Genomic DNA, 15,152 nt, shown 5'->3' on the forward strand with positions numbered 1-15,152 from the left:
CATCATGGCATCAATATCTAATCATATTCCAATATTAGTAGATAACTTAGTTAACTATTGATTATAATATCATTACCATAGATTAGCAAATGGATTATGACCAAAGTGAGCTGTGATAATCTTGTTTACTGGCTTAATACTAGTGGGTGACCTTAACAAAACATCTCTAACGCCAATCATAATATGAGTCAATGACTTCTAAATTATAATTATTGGTTGCATGTTTGCCCCCATTTCAGTCATTCCCCATATCCATGGATATATATCATACATCATGGTAGAGATTTCGATTATATGAATATGTATAATTTTTTTTTCTCGAATAGAACTAAAATGTATGGAAGATTATCACATGGCATAAAAAGGAAATAAATTGCAAAAATCAACCCGTGTTACTGTTAGGATTGGGAGAATGGGAGGACAAATGAGTATTATTGAGACAACATCATTCTCTTGTTTGATATCAAAACAACGTACAAAACATTTGATCATGCATGTGTTATCCACTTGTCCTATCACTTTCAATTGCGTTCCACCATCCTCACCATTCACCAAGCATATATACATATGCAGCATATTATGCTGACCCCGTAATAATTGAACTTCGCTTTTACAAAACAAAAGAAATGTTGAAATTTTTGTTTTGGTAGATCATTGAATTTTCTTTTTTAATAATCTTTGGGCCTGTGAAACCCAACATAACAGAAGAACGCCCATTCGAGAGACTCCAGGCGCGTACCATTTCCAAATCATAAGGTTTTTTATTGAAATTTCTTTTACTAATGAGATTGGGCTTGTGAAAACCCAACTTAATAGAAGGAAGCCCATTTGAGAGACTTCAGGCTCATATTGTTTACAATGGGTACTACTTACCAAGAAGCCTCTCGTTTTATAAAATCCGGTTTCGAGCACCAACTATAACCAAAAATTCACTTCATTGTTGTTGGGCCCACTCGAAAGCGGGACCCTCCAAAAATAGGCGTATGCCACTTGGCATGGAGAGCACACGGTATTCTTTAGTAAAAGGCGAAAGAATAGTTCGCTTTGTGCTCACCACATGGCTGCGTGGTTTTGAGTCAATGATGAGAGCCGCTATTTATAACACAACTTCTTCTACCAATTACGCTCAGCTTCCGATGTGGGAGCTTCAAAATGTCTAAAAACTCTTAGTCGGCTAATGGGCCTGTAATTAGATTTGGGCTTTAAACATACACTTGATGTCTTCTTTTAAAAATAAATAGAATGAAAACCCAATAAACTGATCTTCATGAAAATAATGAAACTGAACCAAATTTTTTTTTTCAAGGAACCTAGTAATTATCTTTAGCATATTCTTTCACACAAACCCATAACTTACTCTCTTTTTTTGACTAAGACCCATAACTTACTTATTTTCTTCAAATCTAATGAAATCTCTATTCTTGTTTTTTACAGATTAAACTATTAAACAGAATATTTGTATCTCGGAGGATAATGCTTTCTAAAAAAATGTACATTCCTGACAGATAAGGTTACATACATGATTAAGTATTTAATACACGAAACAACCTGATTTGCGAATGTCATCATATGAGTCATGAGTGTGTATTTGTGAAAAAGGCAATTGGGTTATGGCATTTTTTTTTTTTTTTGAAACTTGGTTATGGCATATTCCATGAGATTATCCTAAATTTCAAGCATATTCACGTAAGACTCCCTCCGATTCAATCATTATCTGCTTCCACTCATATCTGTATATGATTTTTAATCGCTTTCACACTCTCTTTACACCATATATTTATACCCCTTTACACCATTAATATATTTCGCTTTTTGCCCTTCTGAAAATTTAGTTGTAAAATCCTTGAAAGAATTCCTTCGATCCTTCCACAGCCAAAACCAGGAGTCTTTAATTTAAACTTACACATTGTAGAATTTTTCATATTATTATGTATTGTGTAATTCTTATGCAATATTTTACAAATACAAAATGAATATGTGTATATGATAAAACATATCATCTTGCATCGGTTTATTGTACAAATGGAATATCCTCTATAAATAACATTAACAAAACATGATATACATTGGTTCATTGTTACAAAAAGTTGTTTTAACATTTTAAAATAAAAAATAAATGAGAAAAAGTGGAAAGAACACTATAGTTTTTGTAAGTTGGGTTTTTGGTGTATTTTTAAATGTCTTCATGACCATAGAGAAGCAAAAAGAAAACACTATAAAATCCCTGGAAAGCCTCCACCGTTGAAACCTTCACTTACTTTGGCACAACACCACTAATCAAAGGTGAATGGCCATCCCCTAAGATGAAAGAAGAGAAAAACCTCTGAATCTAGAGGTTTAATTTATATCTTTATGGGATGGCTTAAATACAAAAAAGAGAGGATGGAGGCTATTAAGTGATTTTGTGTTCTTGTAAGGAAATTGTTTTAAGATATGGATCATCGAAGATTGCAGAAGGCTGACGATGAAGAGGAAGGTGATTCAGACAGATAGTTTTCTTTATCTCCCTCTAGAAATTGGGCAACTTCTAACCTTTGGCAAGCTTCGGATCCCCTCGGAATCAGCAGATTATGAGTATACTTTGTAATACTCTCTCTTTCTTTTTCATGCTTTTTTTGTCAACATCATCCTTTATCCCTTTGATATATTTTGTTTATCTTGGTCATGTTTGTATTGTATCCAGTCCCATATGTTCTTTGTGCGAGGAATAAAAGAATATTAGGATTTGAGATATAGACCTTTGTCATATAGTTCCTAATATGTTTAGATAATAGTTGGTGAAAATTTGTTGCCAAACATTTTTTTTGGTATAGAATATATTTTTTTAAACGAAAATTCTAAAGCTCCTCAAACATATGAGAGACTATAGATCTTTTTTTTTTGTTCAAGAGAGATTATAGATCTAAAATTTTGTTGGATAAATATTTTTTTGTTCAAGAGAGATTTTGAGATTATAGATCTAAAACACGAAATTCGGAAAGTCTTTTTTTTAATTAACTGGTAACCACGTTTCTAACTTCTTTTAGCATTTGCCATTTTTATGTTACTTGGTTTAAAAATCTATCGAGTTATATAACTCATATTAATTTTAAAAATATATTGTTGAAAATTTTAGTTTCATCCAATAATCGGAATATGTTATATACAATTTATCACTTTTAGTACTTCTAAATTTAAATTGATAAAAATATACTTCCTCTTCCAAAATACTTGAAGTTATAAAGTAGTGCAAAACTATTAAGAAACTTATCTTTTTATCTAAAAATATGATTAATATAAATTTAAACCTATTTAACCAATTACAAAATAGATAAAATATTATTGATTACATATTTTCTGATAAAACTAAAACTTACACTGAAATATGAAAACATCATCTATTTTGAAACATCAAAAACTTCCCTAAACATCATCTATTTAGAAACAAATGGAGTACATTAAAAGTCTGTCACTTAACTGAAAGATGATTATATAACAAGGAAAATATATCGCAATTGAAAAATATAATCTGTAAAAAGAGTATTATAATTTTACATTTACAAGAATCGACAAAATTAAGGAAGCAAAAACATGTGGCATTACACATAATGAGGAACATATATAGTAAAGGACCACTAAATTTAAATGAGCTTAACCAAATGTTAAACTCATCCAAGTCTAGTAGTTGTTTTCATATTTAGGGGTGTCGCACATGGGGGTTGTATAATAAAAAGGTCCAACTACAAACTTTACCAGATCCTTGAAAACCATGAACGGTTGAACTAGCTTCTCTCCGGTTTGACCATTACCAAAATCGGTCGGAATACCACATGACTGGTCAGCTGGAGACACTAGCCGGACTTTACAAAGATGAGGCTTGAGATTCTTTCCGCCGTAGAGGACTTTTTCGACGATAAGATCGAACTGGCCTCTCTCATCGGTCTTGTCGCTGCCATAGTATCTCACTCTTTCCCTCTCGTCTATACAAGTGATTGATACCACAGCCCCTGGAAGATACAAAATGCAACAATTTTTGTGAACTAATCCGATTTTGAGAATCTTCAGACCGGGATATGAGTTAACCGGTTAATCAAAGTCATCGGATCCGATTAGAGAGGCAATGTGGTAAGAGTTTAGTAGCAGTTAAAAACTTAAAAATAACGGTAAGAAACAATGATATTTTCTTTTTTCGTGCACAAACAATTTTTAGAAGCGGTAAAATACGGTGAATTGGTTAGAAATATATATCGATTCACACAATCCGAATAACACATACCTTTGATGGGGTCGGAGCCGTTGATCCATTTGTCGTAGTTAAGAGTGCAATCTTGACACATCACTTTCCCGGTGACGTGAATCACACCTCCGTCGTTTTCTGCTGCAGTCGTGGATATTTGACTCACATAATTTAACAGAAACAGTATCTCTATGAGAAGAACCAGTGTCGTGATCTTCTGCGCCATGGCAACCTCTCTCGATTCTCTTTTGGGCTGGATGTTTTTGAGACTCTGCTTATTTGATGTAAGAAAGACTAGGTATATATAATAGTCGGATACTATAATATAAATTGAGACATTTTGGTTTAGAAGGAGGGAATGTTATATGTGTGGAATGGCACTACCTTCAGACGTGCGGTCCATTTCGTATTATGATCTCAAACATTTTTTATTATTACAAAGCTTTATATAGTAAATTAAGAAGTCATTTTTAACCTACATGTAAACAGATAATGACTGTGATAAATTATTAAACTAAATGGCAAAACAAGAAAATGTTGACATTTTACAATTGCACAAAATACAAATATATGGCACTTAACATGAAAAATATAGAGGTCGATTTTTTTTCATCACTAATAATTTATGGATGCAAGGGCAAGACCATGACTCAAGAGAAGCCTTCCATGTGAAATATGTCAACGACTTCACTAAAATTTGTTTTGGTGTGCCTTCATGTAAGCTAGCAAAGTTTTTGTAATAATAAAACACAATCCATATAGTTGAGTTGACATATACATATATATATATATATATATATATATATATGACATGTATTGTTAAGAAAACGCATGTGTATAATCTTCGAAACGATCACCAACTCTTTGACTTTTATCAAACTTGTATCCCCCCCCCCTATGTATAATCTACATACCTCTTAAACTATTATCGACGAACGGTCCATTCGAAAGTGTTTACCTAGTACCCTTGGCTAAGAAAAGCCACATATGTGCGGTGGCGGAGGTAGGAAAAAACTTTTAAGGGGATCAATTTCAAAATTAGCATATATCACAAGGGTTATCTAACTAAAGTTTACAATAATTATCTATGTTTTAAAGAATTATACAAGTAATTTTTTTTAAAATAAAAATCCAACACCCTATATGAAAAAAAAATACCTTACTCTCTCGTCTTCATTAACTAAATTCAGATATTATTCACATATACCATTGTTTTAAACATAAAATATTTACAAATTTTATTTTTTTTGAACATTTAAATATATTTACAAGTTGAATAACATTTTAACTCGTTCAAGCTTAACCAGTGGTATATAGTATAATATATCCTTAAGTTGACCAACTTTTTCCTTCATCAACGTTTTATTTTATCTCCTTTTGGTAATTGTCATCACTATATAAAGCCTAAAAGACATTGAAAAGAAGGTAATGAAACTATTAATTTTCCAAAGGTCTCTCCTCCTTCAACTTATCCCCGCCACATATGTACTTCTTCCTCCTCTTTTCTCTCCACGTTTTCTCCTTTGACACTACGAAAGACACACAAACAAACAAAGAAGCTAGCTTTTTGGTCTGAATCTGATACTATAATTCACACACACACACACACACAAAAAGAAAGAAAGAAAGCAATGGAGTCTCTAAAACTATGCATCTCTCTCTTTCTCGTCTCATTCTCATCTTGTTTAATAGGTACGCAATTATTCATTTATATGTAAAGTTCTTTGATCACATAATTCGATTCCCTGATATCCATTACTATATTTAAAAAAAAAATACTTTGAAGGTGTTGAATCGGACCATGTTCACCATACCAACATGAAGCGTTTGAGACCGAATAGGCTGTTCGTGTTCGGAGATTCCTATGCAGATACGGGAAACATAAGGAAGTCTCTTGCCGATTCCTGGAAAATGCCTTACGGCGTCAGTTTTCCTGGAAAACCCTCCGGTCGTTTCTCTGACGGCCGCATCGCCACCGATTTTCTCGGTTCTCTTTCTCTTTTATCTTTTTTTTTTGTCACAATGGATAGTGCACGTGGATATATTGTTTTGTTAGGTTAATTAGATTAACTACCTAATTACCGGAAAAGGAAAATTACGAGTGACTGTTATTAACCAAACCAGCTATCAAAATTCTGAGGTGGAAATTTTATGAGTGATATTAAGATTTTTTTACTCAATTTTTTACACCAATCTTTTGGGCGCAGCAAGATACTTGGGGATAAAGTCACCGATTCCATATACGTTGAAGAAATACGCGGGAAAGGAACGGCTGTTATACGGAATGAATTACGCGTACGGAGGGACAGGAGTGTTCAAGACATTCAATAATCCATTACCGAACATGACAACTCAGATTGATTATTTCCAAAAAGTCCTCGCTTCCGGCACCATCTACTCTCCCTCCCACGTCCACTCCTCCCTTGCCTTTGTCAGCAACGCCGGCAACGACTACGGCTCTTTCATTCTCCAAAAACGCCCCATGACCGTAAGAAAAACATCATAATTCTATTTACTAGCTACTCAAAACTAACAGAAGATATCTATATTTGAAAATTTTGAACATAAAATTTGAATTATATTAGAAATCTAAAGCGAAATCCAAAGATAATGTCCGCCCCACTTGAGTGGGTAATGTTTTAAACAAGGCCGGTCATTGGCACAGTCGAAACATGTTAGAAACATGAAAACATGGTTGTTCAAAAAAAATGTTTGAAGGTAACCGCAAGCAACATATAATGTAAGTATGTAACATATAAACATGATCTTAACAGGAGTTCCCGGGATTCATCAAGCAAGTTGTTGATCAAATTGAGCTAAACTTGAGACGCATCTACAAGTTGGGAGTGAAGAAGATAGCAATTTCTTCATTGCAGCCACTCGGATGTCTCCCTAGCAAAACCACCTCTACATCATTCAAACATTGCAACGCATCAGATAACGCATTAGTGCGTCTTCACAACACTTTGTTGCGTCGAGCCGTGGCCAAGCTCAACAATGAAACCAAGCCTTCCACTTTCGTCATTCTTGATCTCTATAATGCCTTCTTGACTGTCATCAAGAATAAAAGAGCCGAGCCTGGTAAATTCAAAAAGAAAAAGTTGATAAATGTTTTTTTTTAATCCTATATCGATCTTACAAGTTTTTTTGAATTAGGAGTTACGAGGTTTGTGAACCCATTGGAACCTTGTTGTGTGGGGATTACAAGCAATGACTCGTGCTCAAACGTGGACGAGAGGGGCAAGAAGAAGTATACAATTTGCAAAGATCCAAAGACTTCCTTCTTTTGGGATGTCTTTCATCCCACCGAAGAAGGATGGAGATCCGTTTACTCGGTTTTAGGCAAAAAACTCAAAGCCGTTTTGATTTAAGAGTGAGACTTAATGTTCTTCTTATTGGTGTTTCAGTTCTTCACTCACTTTTGTTGTAACATTCGTCACCGCTTGTGTTTTTGTATTACAGAGAAGCTCGCTGGTTCAAGTCTCACTAGAAGCAGCTTGGTCCAGAAAGGACCGTCAAAATTCATGTATAAAAACAATGTTTATAAGATGTGGCATCTTCTTTTATCTTGCAAGCTGTCTTGAACTGATAACATGAGACTTCTGTTCATAATAAAGTTAGTTAGAAAGTGACATTAATTATACGTGTATTGATCAGTCATGTAACATAACCTCGTTCTTGCTTACTGAGCTACATCGCCACACAATCCTATTTAATACAATGATTGGACCGATAAAAATGTAACATATGAGTCTTTTCGAGATTATTTTGGCTTAGTCAGGTTTTTTACTGTGCCACATCCTTACACAAGTCCATTCTTACGCTAAGATTGGACTCATAAGATGCCAGTATTTACACCAAACCGGACTAAGTAGAGAAGACATAAAGCTTATCCTCTTCTTAGTATTACACAAACACCAAATACTTTATTGAGTTGAAGATTCATACAAAATCAACTTATACACTGTATTAAACATAAATAGATATATGATGAAAACTATAGAATATGAGACAATAGTATCACTTAAGATACCGCAAAGTCTTCTAGTGATATTTTCTGTAGATGGATACCTCGGTTTGTAGTTCAACTCTTTCCCACCGTTCGCATCTCAACATTCTCCGACCCTTTAGTAGGCATGAGGCCATAGAAAAGTTTCGATCGCAATAGCTCGTTTCTCGTGGAGAGTAGTGTCATGGAAGACAAGAAGTCCGTAGTCTGAGAGAAGCAGATCCAGTCTCCACTCTTCCATCTTCTCGTAATCATCCTTTGTGTACTTTGGGTAATGCAACGGCATCTTAAACCCACTTTCTGGGGCTTCTATGACACCGTTTTTGTTAAAGTTCTCCATGCTTTCTTGCTCGTTGGCGTCGGTAATTAGAAAGTTAAGAAGCCAGCTCACTTTCCACATTTTTCTCTCTTTTGTGTATGATTGATTTGTGTTGCTATGCGTTTATATAGAGATAGATGTGAGGTTACGTGAAGAGAAAGAAAGGACACATTAGAATTTACATGGATGGCTATTGCTTTTTATTCTAACTACCATTTATTTATACTAACTAATATAATATCTATTTACGCCACCTCACAAGTTTGATTAAGAAAGAAATATGTGAATGATTTGGGTATCAATAATTGAAGTGATCAATAATACTTCAAAACGTAAAACACTACCGAATATTGTTAAAACGGAAAACAATACCGAAAATGGAAAAATCATATTAGATGTTTACAAATACCAATATAATTTGGAATATGCAAATTAATAAGCAAGCAGCGTTTGGTGAAGGGTCCGTAAAATAGCATCTTATTCAGTAACGAAGGTAATTGCGTCGTGCAATAAAGACTAAAGAGTGAGATGTACGTAATCATTGATGGAAGTGTTGCGTTAGGTAATGATGGAAGTGAAAATGGTGTCTTTTCTAGTGTTGGTTTGCATGTGAATATCTGTTATATTATACGTATTTGTTGAGGTAAAGAGCTGTGGTAAAAATGTATATTATTCTTTGATTATGACTAATCTTTTAGCAGGTGAGTAGTCGAAGTTCGGTGTTTTTTTTTCTTATTTTGTATATGATCAAAGAATATATATAATCAAACCTTTTGCGAATGTAGAGACACATGTAAAAATCAAAGAAATGTAGAAATCATTTGAAAGTTAGTGTGAGGATTTTAGCAAAAAAAAAAAAAAGTTAAGTGTGAGGATTTGTAGACTTGGACCTGATTTGGCTTGAAATGAATTAAAGTTTTTGACCTAAGGAAAGTTTAGTATTGGGCTGTTGTCGCTGGGCCTGTAATCTGAATTCATAGGAAAGAGGAGTGAACAGATGTAGAAGTTGCTGCCTTGTGAAGCTCGGAGAATCCCTGGTATTGCTTGGGGGTGCTAGTGTGCGATTGTCTTTTGTTTAAAGGGAGTTATAGCTAAATTAAGTTCATGGGTAGCTGTATATGTGAGAGTTGGTATCTTACTCTGTTTTGGAGAAGGTTTAAACAGTGAAATTTACAATTGATTAATTTACTTTTCCTTCCAGAGAGATATAGTTTTGAGTTGTGAGAATGTTGGAGTTGATGATGATAATAACTGTTGATATTTGAAGGATTGGATGTTATTTTCAGTGATATTGTGTGATGCTCTTTTTCTGTAATTTGTTGGTGTTTGTTTGATAATTTTTTAATACACTTTTAATTTATCTCTGTATATGAAATTCAGGTGGAGATATGTTTGGAATCATATATATTTTCCTGTTCTCGTAGAAAGATTTTTTAAAACTTTAAAACAAAACCCATTAACTAAATATAGCATATCAATAATAAAGCTTTGTTATGAAACAACTAATGGAAATGTTGTCTTTATTTTTGCATACTCCTCATTAGTTTAATCATTAGAATGAGGTGGGAGGCGTCCAGCTTCAATGTCATCTCCTAGATTTGTGTTTTGAATGGGCTCGCTTGTCTGAATACATGTAAAATGTTAATCTTTTGCAACTCCCAAACTGCAATGAGGCAGGTTGTTTGAATTTTCTCGTTAATTAAATCATGTGATCGGATGTTAAAAGCGTTTGTGTTGTTACCTTTTTATGAATTCTTCAATGGGGTAATGTTTGCATCGAAGTAATAGTTGGTGGCTGCCGTCGAGCCTCGACGAACGTAGCCTGAAATCAGGCCAATGTGAACAATTTGATTATATTAGTGTAATTTAAAGAACATGAACTCATGCGGGAGGCTCAAATTATGAACAATTTATATATTTTTAAGACTGCAAAGAGAGATGACTTGACCTCCAAGCAGCTGTGGTTTGGTTGTGGTGACCAGCATTACAGAGTGTCTGTTACCTGGGAGTTCAAGATAGACCTAAACATAGATGCAGCGTTCCCGTCAAATTCAAGAAGGCCGCCACACCACTGCGATTAAAAAATCTTATAAGGTGGGCTGAAATGCATGGCTGGGAAATATTTGTTTTCTGTTGTTTCTTTACCGATCAATTAGGAGACGGATCAGAATAAGGGACCTGACTGCAGGGTTGGTGAGTTATCTAACCCATGCAAATATCATATTTGTCCAACAGCATCAGAATATTTAAAAATAAACCCTGAACTTAAATATGATGTAAATGAACTGCAGAGGTGTATATTCTAAATCTGTGTTAGCAAGTGCAAGTAGGTGGTCCAACTTCCGGACCTTGAACTTGTGGAGGTTGATTACAGAAGGAGCCTTCTGTAATTCATCAATAGTTGTACCTGGGATAATACGTATGACGAATGGATGGTTCGTAATCTTGTACATGTTAGTGCACCTTGCGACCTGAAAACGACCCAATCTTACTATGGCACCTGTTCTTAAAAATGCACGGAAGTGATTGGCACGAGAAGCTGGGACGAAGCCATGGATGAGTGCATTCTGAAAGTAGAAGCAGAAAACATGAAAAAATGAGGATTCGTATAATCGAATCAAAACAATTTTAATAGATAAAGGTTATTGATTGAATATGGGTTTACCTTTTCACCGAGTAAGAAGAGTGTGATAACCATGAAATCATCCTTTTGGTTGATGTTGTGGAATCCCAGAGGTGGAGAAGGCAACCAACAATAAACTGAGGATATCAACCGAGTAAGAAAGAGTCGAATGTTGACTGGCGGTCGTTGTTTTGATCTAACAGAGAAGCAAAGAGAGACATAATCAATGAGATTGTATAAGTTACGCTTTTGAGAGAAATCGATAAGTTTTTTATTTGTAATAATTTCTCCTATATGATGAGATTATTGGGTGGTGTTATGAATGGGAATCATTATGATGGTTTGAGTAAATATGGGTATCTGTAGAGGCTGAAGGGGAGTAATTGATTTGGTAAATCGAAAAGGTTTCGTAGAAGTGAAACTGTATAGCTTCCTTTGGAGAAGAAGATTACAAACAGAGAAAGCGTTTATTGAAACGACAAAGGAGAAAGATGAATTTTCTTTATTTGTCTAAAGTGATGCAGAAAACCCTAGATTTACTTCAAACGACGACGTCTCACCACATGGGATTCAAATAGAAAACATACAGGAAAAAATATTATGACTCCTTCAATTCGACCCTCAAAGCCCATCTCTACACACGGCACTCAGTAAAACACAGCCTATACGTGACGCAGCCCATACACGATTTACAAAAACCAGATGAAAAGCCCATTTCGTTGAGAAAAAATAATGTGGGACCCACCAAAACTGCTGACGTGTCGCCTCAGGAGTGAAGACACTGTCCCATTATATTATAGATTTTCTTCTAATATTTTGACTTATTCATTATCTATTTTTTATATTTCCTTTATTACAAGCATAATGCTATATATTCTCTATTTTTAAGAAGATTTATATTTTATAATTTTTACATGTATTAAGAAAACATATAAAATTTTGATATTACCAATGCATTATTTTTTATAACAAATTATTTCTGTAACTTTCAACCAATAGAATTTTAATAACAGAATTAAGTTTTTGAAAATTACAATTTACCATTAAATAATACAATAGAATAAAATATGTATCCTTTTAAATGTGTTTTAGATAATTTTAAAAACGTGATTCTTTTTAAACAGATGGAGTGTTCATTTGGTTTATATTTGTTAATTTTTTTGGTAAAAAAAAGTAGTTTCAACTTTTTGCCGAGAACCAAGCATTATAAATAGTTTCTTCCACCGTGAGTTCAATCTGGCTGGTAGAAGTTACAGCCGTAGTTTTTTATCACTATACCAACTCAATGTTGGTAAAATTATTATGGGTAAACATTTTATAGTGACTGACTCCATTCTAAAAAGCTCCGCATCCTGAAAAATCTTATTAGTGCTGTTGCCGTAGAAACTTGTGGACCATCTGCGATATGATTTTCTAGAAAAGTTTCAGTACCACCCCGCTAATAAAAAGTCGAATTCACGATTTCTAACAGTCGTGTGTAAGAATTTCATTGAAACCACTAGGCCATCAATAATATCCCAGAACTAATGTATAACCGCTTGACTAAGTGCTAATTCTGTTATATATTTGTTAAATTGTTAGAATGTTACACAAGACGGTTTGATAATCTCTCCATTCTACAAAGATAATATTTTATATATATTTTTAAAATACATTATAAATATATTATTTTGTTATTATCAACTTTAAATAAATGTAAACTAATAGAAATTCAATAAACTTTTTAAAAAGTTCACTGTTATTAAGTAATAAGAAAAAATATGATTTTTTAAGATTTTTTTTTCAAAACTTTAATCTTTGTGGAATGGAGGTACTAGTAAATTGTTTAATTATTAAGTCTTCTAAAAGTTGAAGTCAAATAAAAAAAGCATGTATGTTGTTAGCATTTAGACTGTTCCATTGGTCACAAATAAAAAAATAAGCACGACGATATACGGAATATGATAATACAAACTGTCGTATATTTATTGTTCACATTTATAATGTTTATAAAAATGAATTATAATTCTATAATTAAATATTATAAATAACCTTTAAACAAGTGAATACTACTACTACATGTATGAACTATAACCCCAGGACAAGAGAACATATTCGTTGAGATATTCCTCCTCCAAAAAGCCAAGCCTTACTCTTGTTGGGAGCCGGTTATGGTGTTATATCTTAAACAACAGATGGAACTGAATATACACATTTAGGTTGACTTACTACACAATTTTGGTTCTCACAACGTGAAGCTGTTTACTCTCTCTCTGTACTTTTACCCTTTGAAAAATACAACAGTAATACTATTCCTAAATTAGAGAATCCATGTTCACACTATCAATACTTTTTATTTCGTCAGCGTTCACACACTCACATCACGAATCCGAATGCGTATTTGGTTTTAACTATTGAAATACTATTCCGAAGCTTCCTTGACGCTTGGTTTTAACTATTGAAATAATTTAAATAGTCAACCGGTGATGGATTAAATTGGCTCATAACTCTGCATTATCGTACGAAACACGGGTAATGGCTTCTTTCAAACCACGAACAGTGATCTGCATAGGAGACATCCATGGACACATTTCGAAACTCGAAAAACTCTGGCTTAATCTACAAACCGCCCTCGACCCATCAGAGTTCACCACAGCTCTTGTCATCTTCCTAGGCGACTACTGCGATCGTGGACCGCATACCCGACAAGTCATTGACTTCTTGATCGCTCTGCCGGAGAAACACCCCGACCAGACACACGTCTTTCTCGCCGGGAACCACGACTTCGCCTTCGCGGGGTTTCTAGGTTTGTTGCCACGTCCTTCGGATGGATCTGAGCTGAAGGATACGTGGAGTGAGTTCGAGAAGAGCGAGGAGAGAGAAGGATGGTATAAAGGCCAAGGCTTCGAGGATATGCATGTCCAGAGTAGAAGATGGGCTGGCAAAACTAGGGATCGATTCGTTACGTACGCCGTTGGGGTTGAGTATATCGGATCTATTTACGATGCTGGGTCGACTTTTCAATCGTATGGCGTCCCTCATGGATCTTCTGGTAACATTCTGTATCTATGAACTAATATCAAGTTTTCAAGTTGGTTCATGTTTTGTTATAAATTATAAATTGTTATATATATATATATATATATATAGATTTGATGGAGGCAGTACCAGAGAGTCACAAGAAGTTCTTGACCAATATGGTTTGGGTTCACGAAGAGGTAAATTGACTTATTGATCAATCTCTAGAGAACATTTAGTCTTCTCTAATTCGAGAGGACAAATGTGTTGTAAAAATTGCTTTCATGTGGTCCATGTCATTGACTCTCTTGCAGGAAGATGTTTGTATAGAAACAGAGGAAGGGCTCAAGCAATGCAAGTTGATTGCGGTACATGCTGGGTTAGATAAATGGAAGAGTGTTAACGAACAGCTAGAGCTTCTGAGAGCTAAAGACACGAGCTTCTCGAGGGTACAACCTCTAAGTGGACGGAAAGACGTTTGGAACATGCCACAGGTTAAATAAACCCAATCTAAAGAACTAAGCAAATTTTATTTCTTAATCTTAAATAGACCCTGTTGAGTTTCGAAATCGTTTTAATGCCTTTGTTTTTTTTTTTTTTTTTTTTCAGGAACTTGTTGATAAACAACAGACTATCGTAGTCAGCGGTCACCACGGGAAACTACACATCGATGGCTTGAGACTGATCATCGATGAAAGCGGTGGATACGATTATAATCATCTGGCTGCAATCATCCTTCCTTCTAAGAAGATCATCCGCGACACCGATATCTTCTCCAACCAACGTTAATTTTCAACAGCTGCTCCAACTTCAAATGTTGTTTCAAATTATCTCATCGTACTTTTGTCTCATCGAATATTCCATCTTTCTATCTTTAATTAAAAGTCTTTCCATCTAGTACGTACTTGGAAGGGACTTCCATCATCCAACAATGGTAAACTGGAAACTTCGGAACATGTGATGTTGAGTTGTAATAATAAGATTGAAC

At 34.5% G+C, this 15,152-nt stretch overlaps 4 protein-coding genes, 1 long non-coding RNA gene and 1 other non-coding gene across 8 annotated transcripts; 2 read left to right on the plus strand and 4 right to left on the minus strand.

Moving 5' to 3' along the window:
• Positions 1 to 945: 945 nt before the first annotated feature.
• LOC130495401 (U5 spliceosomal RNA) lies at positions 946 to 1,063 on the minus strand. Its single transcript, XR_008934672.1, has one exon. It is a non-coding gene; the product is annotated as a U5 spliceosomal RNA (small nuclear RNA).
• Positions 1,064 to 3,461: 2,398 nt separating this feature from the next.
• LOC108861218 (proline-rich protein 3) lies at positions 3,462 to 4,591 on the minus strand. The gene is made up of 2 exons (XM_018635047.2): positions 4,256 to 4,591; positions 3,462 to 3,986 (listed from the first exon to the last, which is right to left on the minus strand). The coding sequence occupies exons 1-2, from the start codon at positions 4,440 to 4,442 to the stop codon at positions 3,658 to 3,660; spliced, it is 516 nt and encodes a 171-aa protein (XP_018490549.1). The 5' UTR covers positions 4,443 to 4,591; the 3' UTR covers positions 3,462 to 3,657.
• A 1,081-nt stretch (positions 4,592 to 5,672) lies between these two features.
• Positions 5,673 to 7,846, plus strand: LOC108860640 (GDSL esterase/lipase At3g09930). Its single transcript, XM_018634503.2, has 6 exons — positions 5,673 to 5,908; positions 6,003 to 6,203; positions 6,424 to 6,704; positions 6,991 to 7,297; positions 7,373 to 7,589; positions 7,679 to 7,846. Exons 1-5 carry the CDS (start codon positions 5,848 to 5,850, stop codon positions 7,585 to 7,587), a joined length of 1,065 nt encoding a protein of 354 aa, XP_018490005.1. The 5' UTR covers positions 5,673 to 5,847; the 3' UTR covers positions 7,588 to 7,589; positions 7,679 to 7,846.
• A 267-nt stretch (positions 7,847 to 8,113) lies between these two features.
• On the minus strand, positions 8,114 to 8,720 carry LOC108860736 (uncharacterized). Its single transcript, XM_018634587.2, has one exon. The coding sequence runs from the start codon at positions 8,623 to 8,625 to the stop codon at positions 8,344 to 8,346; it is 282 nt and encodes a 93-aa protein (XP_018490089.1). The 5' UTR covers positions 8,626 to 8,720; the 3' UTR covers positions 8,114 to 8,343.
• Positions 8,721 to 9,949: 1,229 nt separating this feature from the next.
• Positions 9,950 to 11,714, minus strand: LOC108860119 (uncharacterized). Of its 3 annotated transcripts, none has more exons than XR_001950594.2 (6): positions 11,210 to 11,714; positions 10,952 to 11,111; positions 10,690 to 10,829; positions 10,493 to 10,615; positions 10,286 to 10,366; positions 9,950 to 10,207 (listed from the first exon to the last, which is right to left on the minus strand). It is a non-coding gene; the product is annotated as an uncharacterized LOC108860119 (long non-coding RNA). The 3 variants fall into 3 exon arrangements; XR_008946449.1 differs by having other exon boundaries at positions 10,690 to 10,746; positions 10,893 to 11,111; positions 11,210 to 11,711; XR_001950595.2 differs by having other exon boundaries at positions 10,690 to 10,746; positions 11,210 to 11,706.
• A 1,926-nt stretch (positions 11,715 to 13,640) lies between these two features.
• LOC108856211 (tyrosine-protein phosphatase RLPH2-like) lies at positions 13,641 to 15,061 on the plus strand. The gene is made up of 4 exons (XM_018629972.2): positions 13,641 to 14,198; positions 14,297 to 14,364; positions 14,479 to 14,658; positions 14,774 to 15,061. Exons 1-4 carry the CDS (start codon positions 13,682 to 13,684, stop codon positions 14,951 to 14,953), a joined length of 945 nt encoding a protein of 314 aa, XP_018485474.1. The 5' UTR covers positions 13,641 to 13,681; the 3' UTR covers positions 14,954 to 15,061.
• Positions 15,062 to 15,152: the final 91 nt, after the last annotated feature.

Source organism: Raphanus sativus, chromosome 5 (genome assembly GCF_000801105.2).
Source record: "Raphanus sativus cultivar WK10039 chromosome 5, ASM80110v3, whole genome shotgun sequence".
Lineage (NCBI taxonomy): Eukaryota > Viridiplantae > Streptophyta > Magnoliopsida > Brassicales > Brassicaceae > Raphanus > Raphanus sativus.

Coding starts and splice junctions, on each gene's coding strand:
- LOC108856211 (XM_018629972.2), top strand. CDS start 13,682: ATGGCTTCTTTCAAACCACGAACAGTGATCTGCATAGGAGACATCCAT. Junction 14,365..14,478: donor TGGTTTGGGTTCACGAAGAG/GTAAATTGACTT, acceptor ACTCTCTTGCAG/GAAGATGTTTGTATAGAAAC. Junction 14,659..14,773: donor ACGTTTGGAACATGCCACAG/GTTAAATAAACC, acceptor TTTTTTTTTCAG/GAACTTGTTGATAAACAACA.
- LOC108860640 (XM_018634503.2), top strand. CDS start 5,848: ATGGAGTCTCTAAAACTATGCATCTCTCTCTTTCTCGTCTCATTCTCA. Junction 6,705..6,990: donor TCCAAAAACGCCCCATGACC/GTAAGAAAAACA, acceptor TGATCTTAACAG/GAGTTCCCGGGATTCATCAA. Junction 7,298..7,372: donor GAATAAAAGAGCCGAGCCTG/GTAAATTCAAAA, acceptor TTTTTGAATTAG/GAGTTACGAGGTTTGTGAAC.
- LOC108861218 (XM_018635047.2), bottom strand. CDS start 4,442: ATGGCGCAGAAGATCACGACACTGGTTCTTCTCATAGAGATACTGTTT. Junction 3,987..4,255: donor CGGCTCCGACCCCATCAAAG/GTATGTGTTATT, acceptor TGTATCTTCCAG/GGGCTGTGGTATCAATCACT.
- LOC108860736 (XM_018634587.2), bottom strand. CDS start 8,625: ATGTGGAAAGTGAGCTGGCTTCTTAACTTTCTAATTACCGACGCCAAC.